Raw genomic sequence first — 13,450 nt, 5'->3', positions numbered from 1 at the left:
GTATTTTTCCCACAAATATCCTGTTATTGCTTTTGCAATCCAACCTACCTAGGAAACTTGTTATGTCAGCTGTACAATTATTTCCTGTGTAGTTTGGCATCAGGCTAGCCCTGCAAGGGTAGTTTAATACCGAAGTACTCTAGGAAAGGATCATAACAAGCCAGTGTTATTACCACCATCAAAAGGGTAGTGTGAAATGCCTCCCACTGGATTGGGGTTTTGAGCAGATTAGGTGGATGGGAGGCCTTTAGCTGACAACAACAAAAAGGAGGTGTGGTAGGTTCCAGCAATCAGGGCTGGATTATGGAACCATAAGCAGCCCTGGTAAAAAATGTATAAACCAGCACCCACTACCTTCATCTCTCTCTCTTTCCATCCATCCATCCATCCGTTCTCTCCTTCTCTCTCTCTTTCTTCTTCTGTTTCTCTTATCCCTTTCTCTCTACCTTACTCTCCCTCCCTCTCTTTCCTTCCTTCTTGAAGCCTTCCTGTGCCTGCTGCAGTTATCTTCAGGAAGCTGGGGTAAGTGACAGAGGCACCCAGAGCGGCACTGGGCTTTCAAAACTGGCCACCAGGGAAATGCCCATGGAATAAACGGTCTCACCGTACCTGACAGGGATGTACGAATATGCCATTATCTAACAGGGAAACAGCCTTTACCACGAAGGCTTTTCTACGCGTTACGTTTACAACGGTACACTTACCTCAGAAACGTCTTCACAACGCGTATTGCTTCCACAACCGTCTTTACCACGCAAGCAACGTCATCACAGAACGTCTTCTTCCTCATCCGAAAAAATGCGTCAGTAATTTTTTAGTGTCGGCGAAGACGTGAGAAAAAGGCAAAAAAAAGAAGAAAGGGGGCTTGGGGGGGTCTCCCCCCAAAAAAGAAAAAGCGGGGTAAAGGAAAAATCGAGGTAAAGGCAATGCGTAGAAAAAACATTCCGTTGTAACGCATGCGTTGCAACGGAATGCGTAGTAACAACGTATATTCTATCTAACAGGGCTGTCCATGTGTGTCGGTATTGTGCAGGCTCTTCTTCTGGTGCAGGGCAAAGTACAGTACTAAAAACACCTGAACCTTGCTGCAGTAGAAAAAAAAGAAAAGTGTGCAAAAAAATTGCATTGGATTAACAACGGTTATTCCCAGTCCTGTCCGCCATCAATAGCTATTAACATAGTGTGTCAAAAACCTCATGCGTGCCTAAATTGATGCCAAGCTCACCTTTGGTGCTGGTAGAGGGCGCACCTTAATCAAAAACTGCCCACATGCACTGAAAACTGACACAGTTATTATGGCCTGTTTTAACAATGCTGACATAGTAAAAGCGCGGGCAAAATTATAATATTTTGTTGAGTAGTTCTTTACAAATGTCATATATCTGCCTCTCTATTACACACCACATACTGATATCAGTCATTGAATGGTTTTACGCCAGTGCATGACTTGTTTACAAAATTACTTATCCTGCTTGACAAATGGTTTTAAAAGGTCTCCTGGTACTGTTTCAAGGGTTTGAGGAAACACCAATGAAAATCGATTAAGTAAATCGATGAAATTCGAATGCTATGCTCTTCAGTGGGCTGTATGTTAGAATATCAAACAAAACAAATATCCGGCTGCAATAAAATCAATGCCAGAATATTAACTACCAAAATATTGTGAAGGGAAGTATATATTGGTAAGTATAGATTTACTTTCTTAACTCCATATCTATGAGTATTAATGAGATAAATATGTATTATCAAAGTACATACATGAGAAGCTAAGTATTGGAAACCTATATCCACTTCAGTGCGCTTACCCTCACCGTGTTTTTGTTGTAGATTTTCTTCCTTTAGATATTTTGCAATAGCTAAGACTCAATTATTGATAGTAGGTCCATCATGGAAATTGTCTCATTTGTTTTCATCCCCAAACATGGAATTTGTAAGGAAAATATAATGGATCTATAAGATATTCAAAAATGTATAGAATGTTTAAACATCTGCTACAGTTTCAGTGGGAGGTGAAGTACCGGCTATAGCACTGAGTGTATGCAGTTGGTTGTTGCATTATAGATTAAGGTTGAGGCAATGATGTGTAACCGAGCACAGTGTTCTAGAAGAACAGATAAATAATTTAAGATCAATCAGGAAGAATTCTTTGTAATCTGAGATTAGATGCGGATGCATCTCTTTGGCGGGGAGGTGGAAACACTATACAGTGCAGATCATCTCCCTGGTGGAGATTACGCGGAGGTTAGGAAACTGAGGTGAGAAGGGAGCACCGGAGGCTAGTTTCATGATTGCGGACTCGCTGGGCGGGCTCTTCATTAGCTCCCGACAGGCTGACCCCGAAGAGCGACATGGAGAGATGGATTATGGGTTATTAAGGGCTTCATATTTTTGGGTCCTGCTGATATTTCCATGTATTCTTCTGACTGTGGTGCATGGTAAGTATTGTTTTGCGCCTGCTCTTTAGTTAGCCGCTATGAGCTTTGAATAGCTTTTGATTGATGCAAAAACATTTGATTCCTCAATTTGAGTCATAGATGATATAAGTATCAATTTAACTCTGCCTCACGCTTTGTTCAGGGCAAGTTCTTTTTCTCCTTCAAGCAGAAGTTATTATACAGGTGTAGATGGACATTGATCTGGTTCCAGCCTGTTGGTTTTGCCTTGGAGTTGTAGGACCCTATAGTGATCGGAATGTTGATCATAGGCAACATCATAACCGATTTCTGTTCTGTCTGATCTTAAATCATTTTTTAATTCTGATTCGACCACTATTTCTAGTACAATACAGTGTGCCCCTGTAATTTTGCAATTTTGCTATTGATGCGTTTTCCGCGTAAACATAATGCATTTACCTCACTTCCCACATAATACAAAATTTGCTACATGATATTCAGATTCTAATAAAAAAATAGTTTGCAGGTACTTACTAAAAACATGCCATACATTTTACTTCACAGTGACAAACCCGTTGACATTTATACTTCGTGTTTTAACAATTGAAGAAGATTGAGTGCATAACCGCATTACGTTTTAAGCTTTTATACCTTTTTTAACCCCCATTTTTAACCATTTTGTATTAAGTGCTTTCTCCACTCTTTTATGATTTTTAACGAAATCAAATAAAAATATTATTGACTGACTGTTTGCCTTTCATTTGGCAATTGTCCTATTAATGTGTTAAACTGACACTAACGAGGTGTAACCCTTTATCTTACAGCATTAATGTGAAGTGTAATGACAAAATGGTGAAATAATAAGGCAGGATTAATCCGCATGATTTCTCTTTTATTGCTGCATCCTTTAGTGAACTATTTCAGATATTTTGGTATTCCTTGCTGCACAATTCCAGTGGCCCCGAATATAATCAGATGTGCTGCACTTCTATGTAACTTGACAATTTTGCATGGGCTTAACTTTGCAGTCTTGGCCTGGTCACCTATGATTCTGGGAGGCACAGAGCAGTGGTCTTCAAACTTTGTAATGCTGTGCCCCTCAGTATAAAAAAAAAACTTGGGTCCCCACCCAGAATTTTTCACAATTATTCTATTCAATTTGCAATGTTAAAATACATCTAGACTTATTTAAACATTACAGTTATGTTGTTAAACCTTTTAAAAGTGCAATAATTGATTGCTAAACATACTATTCTGGTCAGGCAGGCCTTACTAATGTGTAAAAGTATCCACAGTGGGATTATTAGAAATGGGGGTGGGGAGGTTTGAAGAAAATTTTCAGTCCCTTCCCTTTTGACACATACTCCCAGCCAGATATAATTGACAGAAGATTTTAGTGATGGCCCATTACAGAGCGGCTTATTGCTGATAATTTGTTTTCAGCTTAAAACAAAGCAGTTATATCAGCATTATGCTTATCTTAACCGGAGCCTGACCCCCCCATCTGTTAAGGTCCCCCAGGGGGGCTCGCCCCCCATATTGAAGACCCCTGGCATAGAGACACATGCCGCTGCATGGTCAACCCTATGGGATTTATTACAACCTGACTAGGCGATAATGCGTGGTCTGCTATGGAAGTTTGAGGTTAAATCAAAATTCACAATTTGAGGCCAGTAGCAAGCAGCCTTAGAAACAGTTTCAACTCCCAAGGCATATTCCTGGATGTCTGGAGTATGCTCAAATAGGTCTTACGCCTACTTCAAATGTAGGAGAAGGCGTGCAGGAGTACATTTCTTGTTTTGTAAATTGGACCCTCCGAGTTTCTGAATGTCTTGCGTTGTGTAACTGAAGTCTAGTGCCCTCGGGATAGATTGTGATTGTGCCAAGAAACACTAGGGACCTGATTCACAAAGGTAAACGTAAAGGTTTGTGTTAGTTTACAATTGATTAGTATTCACAGAGGGATTTACTAGTAGTATCTTTGGGAGTGCAGAGTATCGACCCATAAAAAGATAGGACTGGCCTACATTTTTATGTGCTGCGACTCCACACTCCCAAAGAGACTACAGGTAAGCCCCTTTGTGAATACCAAACAATCGTAAACTGACACAAAATATAAGTTTACCTTTGTGAAAAAGGCCCCTAGGTTTTTTTGGGTTGTTTGTGTCAAAAACGTTTGAAAAAACTGACTGTAGCTAGGTAAATTTCAGTTCAGCTATGCATGTGTTCAATGGATCAAGATGGAGGCTTCTGTATTTCAGTTTAGCATTGATAATATTGTTAAAATAAATAATTGAATAGGCAATACTCCACTTAGCCTCAAAGGGGCCGATTCACAGAAGTAATCTGAGATAACATCCTAAACTTACTACTTTTGGTATTCACAGAAGGCATGTAGTAGTAGTAAAGTTAGGAGTCCTAACTTTACTACTACTAAACTGGGATAAAATCCTAAACTTACTACTTTTGGTATTCACAGAAGGCATTTAGTAGTAGTAAAGTTAGGAGTCCTAACTTTACTACTACTAAACTGGGATAAAATCCTAAACGTACTACTTTTGGTATTCACAGAAGGCATTTAGTAGTAGTAAAGTTAGGAGTCCTAATTTTACTACTACTAAATGCCTTCTGTGAATACCAGTAGTAGTAAGTTTAGGTTTTTATCTCAGATTAGTTCTGTAAATCGGCCCCCAAATTATTGGAATTATTATTATCATTATGATTATTAATATAATTATTATGTTTGTTGAGACTGTTGTTTTGTTGTTATTATTTCTATGGGAATACCATTACTTTTACATCGGATCCATGTAACAATAGTATTAATGAAACTGATCATAATATTTGTTAATAATAATCATTAATATCTTCGTGATAATATGCGTCTGTTATGGAGCTTTTTATCTGAGGTCTTTGCAATTTACGCTAGGTTAATACTAATGAAAAATCGGGCTCCATTTCATTAACAATGAAAGGGTGAAAGATTGAGACAGTTTAGTTGGAGCTTGGACCACCGGGGCCTCCGTTGGCCCCCTGACCTTGGAGTGTGCACCATCAGTCCTTCCTTAGGGTGATTGGGCCATATTTTTCCCATTCTGAAAGTATGCAGAGAAAGGTTTCATTTTTTGCTCCACTCAGTGCAAAACCATTTGTTTGGGGTTATTCTTGCAGATTGTCCACACTCTTTGAAGCTAAATAAATAAATTTCCAAGTAAGCATTGTCAAACACAATAGGTGTGTAGCCTATAACAGAGAGTGCATCTTCACTGATTGGTGACCTTCGCTGATGCCTAGCTCATTCATCCATTTATCTACCTCTTGATTTATTTCTGCATTCCTGCATTCAGCCACTCTCCTATTTTTAACTCTGAAATGCACAAACTCATGAGTCAATCAACAGGTACTTTTAGTTTCAAGCTAGACATATTTGTGTTCCCAAAGTTAAGATCACCAACGAAAAATGATGTTTGCAAAGATAGTCAATTGATTCATGAAGCGTCCCAAGCATTGCTCAACAGCATTGTATTTGACAGATGGGATGGCGAATGACTTACCCTGAGTCACTGATTCCAAATAGATGCTGTAGATGATGTGCTGTAGAATGGATTGAAAGGTAGAATGAAAGTAGGCAAGTAATTAACAACTGACAGAAGCTCCGAAATACTACTGCAGTCCCAGCTGGAGACATCCACTTTGCAAATAAGTCTGATTATATCGTTGCAAGAAGGGTAAAACAATAGATCCATGATAGTTTGTGGCAGGTCAAGTTTCCATCAAGAATAATAGATCTTGACCCTGAGCTGTGAACATAAGATGTCTTAAATCTGCGTTTGATTGATGATCTAGTGGAGTGAAAACAGAAGAGGATATTTCCACTGATTGGAGGTAGGGATAGGATCAAGGTGAATGATAGGTTACAGGTAGCCCTGTTAATGCACAGGGCACGCTATACAGAGGCATTTAGCATATCATTGTATAACTTCCAGAGAGGATGGAGGTAGGCCATTCAAATACATTTGACATATAGTCAAGCCATAGTCAAGCCATATACCCCTTACATACAAAGACATGGGAGGAATCTATGCAAATTAATGATATGGTCAACACCGAATCCAGTATTTGCTAGACACCAGAGCCTAAGACATGCTGGACATAATCTGTGAAGTCGTTCATGTTGCAGCTTAGGCATACTACATGCAGGGGCATAGACTTCACCATTACTAGAAGTGCACAGGGTATAGCTTCAGCTTATGCTCCATGTCTGCTACATACAGAAGAAAAGTGAGACAGGACATCGCCTGAGCTAAAACCCTGAATGTTGCAAGCACAGGTCATGGCCTTACAAAAGGTCCATCAAATCAATTGTAAAATGTATTTTACATCAGTGAAAGCGTTTTCATACATTGTGGCTGTAATTTGGAATTGGAAAACTGCAGAACATTTAGAGTGCATAAGGGATCAAGCGCAGAGTTGGAGCATCTCCACACTAATGTCTCATGCAGTAGTGTTGCGGTCATGTCACAACTTCAAGGTCCAGCACCAGAATCCATAGACTTAGTAGCCAGCAAAATTGGAGCACGGACAATACATTCCAAACAAAAAACGAGAAGATGGGACCACACATCACTGTGGTAGTGGTAACAGAAGAGAACATGTCACTATGGCCAAAAGAAAATTTGGAGGATGCGCAACTGCAGCACAGAGATTGGGTTGCATAACACCAACAAATTAGGGAGGTTGACACATCCACAAAGAAGGAGCAATGTTTGTGAGGCTCTCAAAAAGTGGAAGCATGCATGCCACAAGTTCTCAACCTAGGAGAGATCCATTAGCCACCAGAATGAAGCCAAGGAAGGCATGCCCATGACCAGGAGTAACCGAGAGAGGAGAAGCACATGCCACTAAGACCCACTGAAAAGGGAGAAGAGTGCACCACCAAGACCTACCAAAATGTTGTATGTGTGCCAATAGAACTCATCAAAAGGGGTGGTGTCCAAGACATGAGGATCCACCAACAGTATAAATGGGGCGCAGAAAATCCCTGATACCTGCCCCATGCTAAATCTGCTACCCAGCTGTATATTTCGATCCCCCTTTCCATGAACCTCTACACTTTGTCCAATGGCCCCTTCCTGAACCACTGTCAACTTGAGCCTTGGTACTCCAGGGTCCACCCCAGACCTACTTTGCCCAGCACACACACACACACACATGCACAAACACACACAAAGACACACACACAAACACACAGTCATAGACACAAATATACATGTACATACATAAACTCGCCTCATCCATTTCTCCTCCACCAATCCCAGGCCCAACGTGCCTTAAGTTCGCCTGCACCCTATGTATTCACATGCTCCCTCTCCCAATGTTCTGGCTCTGTCACCAGCCCACAATCCCTCTTACCCCAGAGATCATGGAACTGCCTTCTAACTCCATATCTGGGGCTGCACACCACTGTGAGACTGTGGTGTATGGGGGTAGAAGGAATGGTCCCTCTCTGAGACATTGGCATTAGGGTGGAGATACTGGAGGAAGAAGAGGGGAGTGTGCTCTTGACATAGGTATGTGAGATGATATCCTTAGTACTTGTGAAGAAGGAACAAAGTGTTCACCACCCAGGGGGTTGAAAGTTAAAACGTGGCTACAGATCATGATGGGTAAGGGGGGCATTCAACCAGTTAAACCAGGTGCTTGACAAAGGGAACATCACCATTGTGGTGCTTCAATGGTGGTGAAGAGATGGTACAGGTGGGAAGCACCTCGAAACTTCACTGCACTCTTTGAGCCATTAAATACAAATGAATCTTTGATCATTATTCAATTATTCAAAAATAATCATAAAAGTACAGAGATTACATACATAAAATGATAATAGTAAAGACAAGTACACTCTTCAGCAGTCATAAACAGATCCTACAAAATAAACCATACATGGCAACATCTTTGATAATGCACGTTAGAATACACTTAAAAAGTCATTGTTTTATAATACCTTACTGCAGACTTTTAAAAAGTCCCCTCAGAATAAAAAACAGCTAGGCTGGACAACATCTACGAAAAACAAAAAGAAGGTTCACATTTATAAATCCATGAGCTTTAAGTATGAGTTTTAAATACAATTGTGTTTAAGGACAACATGTCTAAATGTTTGTGTAGAAGATTAATTGCACGGACATAATAGTATTGTTGATGAATCATATTGTCCCAGAGGAAAACAGAGATAGCTTCTAATGCTGCCCAGGAGAAATCTAGTCAGTAAGGATCATTCCCACAAGTTGTTAACCAAGGTTAGATAAGGCTCTATATTACCTGTAGTTCATATAATTGCATAGTCCTGGAGGGTTATTTTTTCACCTGTCTGGCCCCTGTGTCCATGGTGGTTACCATAATATACTTCTCTTTCATCCTTTGTGTTTCTACTTTAATATTCTGATGGAGAGAGGTAAACAGGTAATTAAATACAAATGAATCACAGTAGTAAATATTTTAAAGCATGTGGACTTAGACTAGCAAATCCTGGGGGCCAACTGTGTGATCTCTTAACATGTTGACTGCACATGGTACCAATCACAATCGTTGCACTGTGTCATTGAATTTCAGAGTGGCGGCCATCTTGGATGAGGGAAACCCCTCTCAGCCAATAGTATTAAAACATGTTGGAGAGATTTCCTCTGGCACACATTTTTGACTGCGGCATACAACTTCAGTTCAATCAGATTCATAAGAAAATAAGACCAACATGTGCGCATGTTCAAATCTCCTTTCTCAATATTGCTTCTTAACCCTTAGTTCCTGGTTATCACACAAGGTTTGGCAACAGCTGCACTATTAGGATGTGAGTTACATCAAAAGGATAAAAGCTAAGATCACAAGAATGATGGACTGTAATGTTTCAATTGATGGAAGGGTGAGTGGATGATGCATGGATGAATGGGTGGTGTATGTGTAGGTGGAAGGATGGTTGATGGATGGTTGGATGGATGGGTAGCTTAGTGTGTCAGTGAATGGATGGATTGATGAACAGATAGAAGAATACATTTATTAATTTAGCCTCTACTGAATGAACACACTTAGGAGTTCCAAGGCTTTTGAAGTTCAACAAACAAGGTTCAATAAATTATTTTACTGCAGGAGCCAAGCTGGTAATTTCAACTGTGTCCTGGAGCAGATACACGTTCTAACCTTTTATTCGTGCCAAAAGTCCAATGTCCATGGCAACATCCTAAAACCCAACACTAGTATTAAATGGAGGTTTAAGGACCATGTGCCCCCAAGGCAATAACCAGGGGAATCATCAAGACTGTCAAGACCCAGACGTCATGATTTTCTGCAGGAGGCAAGGTGTTTGATACTGAGTGTTTATAAGTCTGTATTGGACCTGTGTTGAGAAGTCTCACCACTTTATTCTTGACTCCTTTACAAGGTCTTAAAATAACTCCCATTTGAGGAATTCCATCCAAGAATCATTGCACTTAACTTATTTCTAGGGACCTGGAAGTTGTTCCTGCATTAGGAGCATAAGGTGATCAACTCACTAGGATCCCTTTGTCTGCACCTCAAAAAAAATGTAAAGGGTATCGGCTTGATGTATGGTCCAAATCTACATCTGAGTGCTGCACATGAGTGAATTGTTATGTGACTAAGACCACGGAGACACCGAGAATCCTGCAGGTATTCTACATCCTTACACTATGAATACAGTGACAACTCAATGCTCAGATCCATTTAACAGATTTTCCGCAGACTACACTGCAGGAAAGTCAATACCACATGTGACGTACAAACAACGTTTTCTAAATGTGCATGAGGTGTATCCACTGATCATTCATGCGTCCACTTTAACAAAGATGTGTTTGTTAGATGCCTCAGCAATGCAGAGTGGAAATATTGTCTGTTATTATCTGTGCTCATTAGTTTCTTAAACTATTCCCACTATTTAGGCAGTATGGACATCGATCAAAGCTTTTCGTGCCAGCCCCAATTAAATATATGGAATGAGAATAATTGATAATACTTATTAATCTTCATTTAATAAACATAAATTCAGCCATTCCTTTAGAAAGAAGGGTAATCATTCATAAATCAGAAAAATTATGTCATTAGCCAACAGAAGAGGCTGACTAAAGTGTAAGGGCCACGTTTTGGGATGAGCCCAGTGCCAATCTGAGCACCTTCACAGCTGGATATAAGGTGCTGATAAAAAACTATACTGTGTTTCTGGGCATACTTACAGACAGGTTGAACAATGATGGGATGCTTTTCTGTTTATGAGTTCACAGATTTAAATGTTTAGGATCTATGTTGGAGTGGATACTTTTAAGTAGAAATACCATGATAAATCATCCACTATGAAGATTCTGCATGAATTGAATTTTCATTAATGTGACAAGGCATTCTATTAATAGAATTGCATACATTTACTTTTTAAAGAAAAAGCTTCTCAATTAACCTCCAACATATTAACCCTAAATCAACCTATTTCTAGTCTCAACCCTAAACTTATCCCAGTGCTAGCCTCAACCTTGAACCTTACTCAATATTAGTGTCAACCTTAAACCTAACTCTAAACCTAATTCTACAATTATCCATTACCCTAATTCTTAACCTATCGATGCACTAAATCTAACCAATCAATCAAAGATGTTTATTCAGTTATCATAAAAATAACCATAAAAGCACAGTACAATTGACAAAATATAAAAACTCCATAATAGTGCAAAATCCATCTCCTTCTCGGTCTAACATAGTATTGACAGAAAAATAATATGTGAATAGTGGACTGGGTGGCGACATCATCACACGGGCATTTACATAAATCTTTAGACCAGTCATTTAGTTCTGGAAAACTTAGGGATCTATAAAGAATGTTCAATCTGAAGCGTGTCAGCATGAAACGATCATAATCTCTAATAAATAAAGAGATAAATGGCTGTATGCTGGGGGTCAACAGTGTAAGTTGATGTGCTGGGACGCTTGATTTTTTCATTTCATTTAAAGCTCTGGGTTCACCCATATATCGTATACAGCTAGCTTTAACATTTTTCATATACACATTACACATAGTATATGGCTCAGCAAAGTATTCTCTGTGACCGAGTTTAATTAAAAACATTTTGACATATTCTAGCCATCTAATGTGTTTGGCCCCATCCATCCCTAAAGCATCAGTTAAAATATGACGATTAAAAGCAGTTTCATCTGTGGTCCAAATTCTGTGCCATAGGAGAACAGGCTCAATATTAATCATGTCTTCCAAATATGGCATGCCCAGTTCCGAATGACAGACAGAATTTGAGGCACTGTCCGGGACTGCCAGCTCCATAGGTGGCTATTGCCACACACTTAGCCTTATAAAGGCGTAGCAGTTCCACAGGAGGAAGTCTGCCTAATTTGCGACTAAAGTTAGTAAGTGCCATCAGTGACTTGGTAAACAACAGCCGTCTAGTTTTAACTGCCTGCGTCCAAAATCCTGACCTGTCACTCGAAGTGACTTGAGTCTATAAAAAGGATATTAATCTTCTTATTGGAACCCGCCCCACAGTTCATTGTAAAAGTTTTGGCACAATTAATCCTAAACCCCAGATTAGACATACAGTTAGAGAAGGAGTTAACAAACCTTTGGAGACCAAGCGGCATGCGGGCCATTAAAACCGCGTCTTCCGCATATAGGAGTACAGGGATAGGGCGCTTAACAGCTGTCGGCAAATCCCTACACTCTTTAACTAGAGTAGTTTCCAGGTTATTTATATATAAGGTAAAGAGGAATGGAGCGAGGACACAACCTTGCTTCACTCCTCTTAGCACACTAAAGTGCCTGGTGCATTCGCCGCCCATCCCGTACCGAACCCTCGCCCTAGCCCCTGAGTAAAGCTGCCTCAAAAAAGTAATTATTTAAACATCCACACCCATACTCTCTAAAATCTGCCATAGCTTATCTTAAATAACACAGTCGAACTCCGCCGTTAAATCAACAAAGGTCATGAATAATCTTCCCCCTTTTGCCCTCGTATATTTATCTAGTACTATATGTAAATTTAGGCCCTGTTCGACTGTACCCAGGCCCTTATGGAGGCCATATTGAAGATCACTTGGCATGTTCCTCCACCCAAGCCTGCATTCTATCCAATAGCACTCGCCCGATAACCTTAATTGTAGATTCCAGCAGCTAGATGGGCCGGTAACACGCTGGATTCGTTCTGTCGCCTTTTTAAAAAATTGGCACAATTACGGATTCGTACCAGGTTGGTAAAGGTCTCGTGAGCAACATGCATTAAAAACCTGTGTTAAAAGTGGCCACCATAATTCTAAATTAGATTTAAAAAGGTCCATCGGAATACCGTCCGGACCTGGAGCTTTACCGCCCAAACTAGAATTTATTGCTATGATAAACTCGCTAAGGGTAAAATCAAGTGTTAGTTCCAGGGGTTCACAAGCAGACATACTGTCAGTCATATTTGGCATGGTGCCCTGGGTGTCTATTGCTGATTTGTCAAACAGTTTTGAGTAGTGTGATATCCAATCCGATTCGGTAATAGCAATCTTGACAGTTGCTATATCCTTATCAGCCAAAAAGGGTGCGTTTACTGCTTTCCAAAAAGCAGCGGAATCTCGATTTTCCAAGGCTTCTTGAAGAGTGCGCCATGCTTCTACTTTTAGTGCAGCTTTTCTCACTTTTAATGCCCTCTTATATTCTCTTCTAGCCCCTCTAATATGTTCTTGATTCTTCACTGTGGCATGTAGGGAGTGTTTAAGGTTGGTGTAAGCCTTTGTACAATGAGTATTGAACCATCCTTTTTTGTGGGTAACCTGTTTTTTAGTATTCACACATAGTGAAACTTTGACATGTTTTGAGATTACGGTAACACTTTCCATTATTTCCTGGTCAGTCGATTTCTCATTCAAACAAGTTAAAATCATGTCTTTACATTTTAGCCCAACTTTTTTAGTAAATTCTGCTGAGTCAATATTTGCCCATCTAAGTGCGTAACCATTTTGCCTACTCAGGGTAATATTATCCTCAGGGTGAAATGGAACAGCTCTAGCATTAA

The 13,450-nt window shown here is 39.9% G+C and overlaps 1 protein-coding gene across 1 annotated transcript in view; it reads left to right on the top strand.

The window, feature by feature from the left end:
- Nucleotides 1-2,261: 2,261 nt before the first annotated feature.
- The window catches only part of VSIG10L2 (V-set and immunoglobulin domain containing 10 like 2), a 247,992-nt gene continuing 236,803 nt past the window's right edge, over nucleotides 2,262-13,450 (top strand). The window contains exon 1 of the mRNA XM_085647401.1: nucleotides 2,262-2,435. Coding sequence (XP_085503527.1) covers nucleotides 2,285-2,435 — 151 coding nt within the window. The 5' untranslated portion in view covers nucleotides 2,262-2,284. The remainder of the gene's footprint in view (nucleotides 2,436-13,450) is intronic.

The sequence above is a fragment of the Triturus cristatus genome, chromosome 3_2 (genome assembly GCF_964204655.1).
Source record: "Triturus cristatus chromosome 3_2, aTriCri1.1, whole genome shotgun sequence".
NCBI classification, from domain to species: domain Eukaryota; kingdom Metazoa; phylum Chordata; class Amphibia; order Caudata; family Salamandridae; genus Triturus; species Triturus cristatus.
Note: the sequence above shows the minus strand (reverse complement) of the source record. Positions and strands in the feature narration are given on the sequence as shown.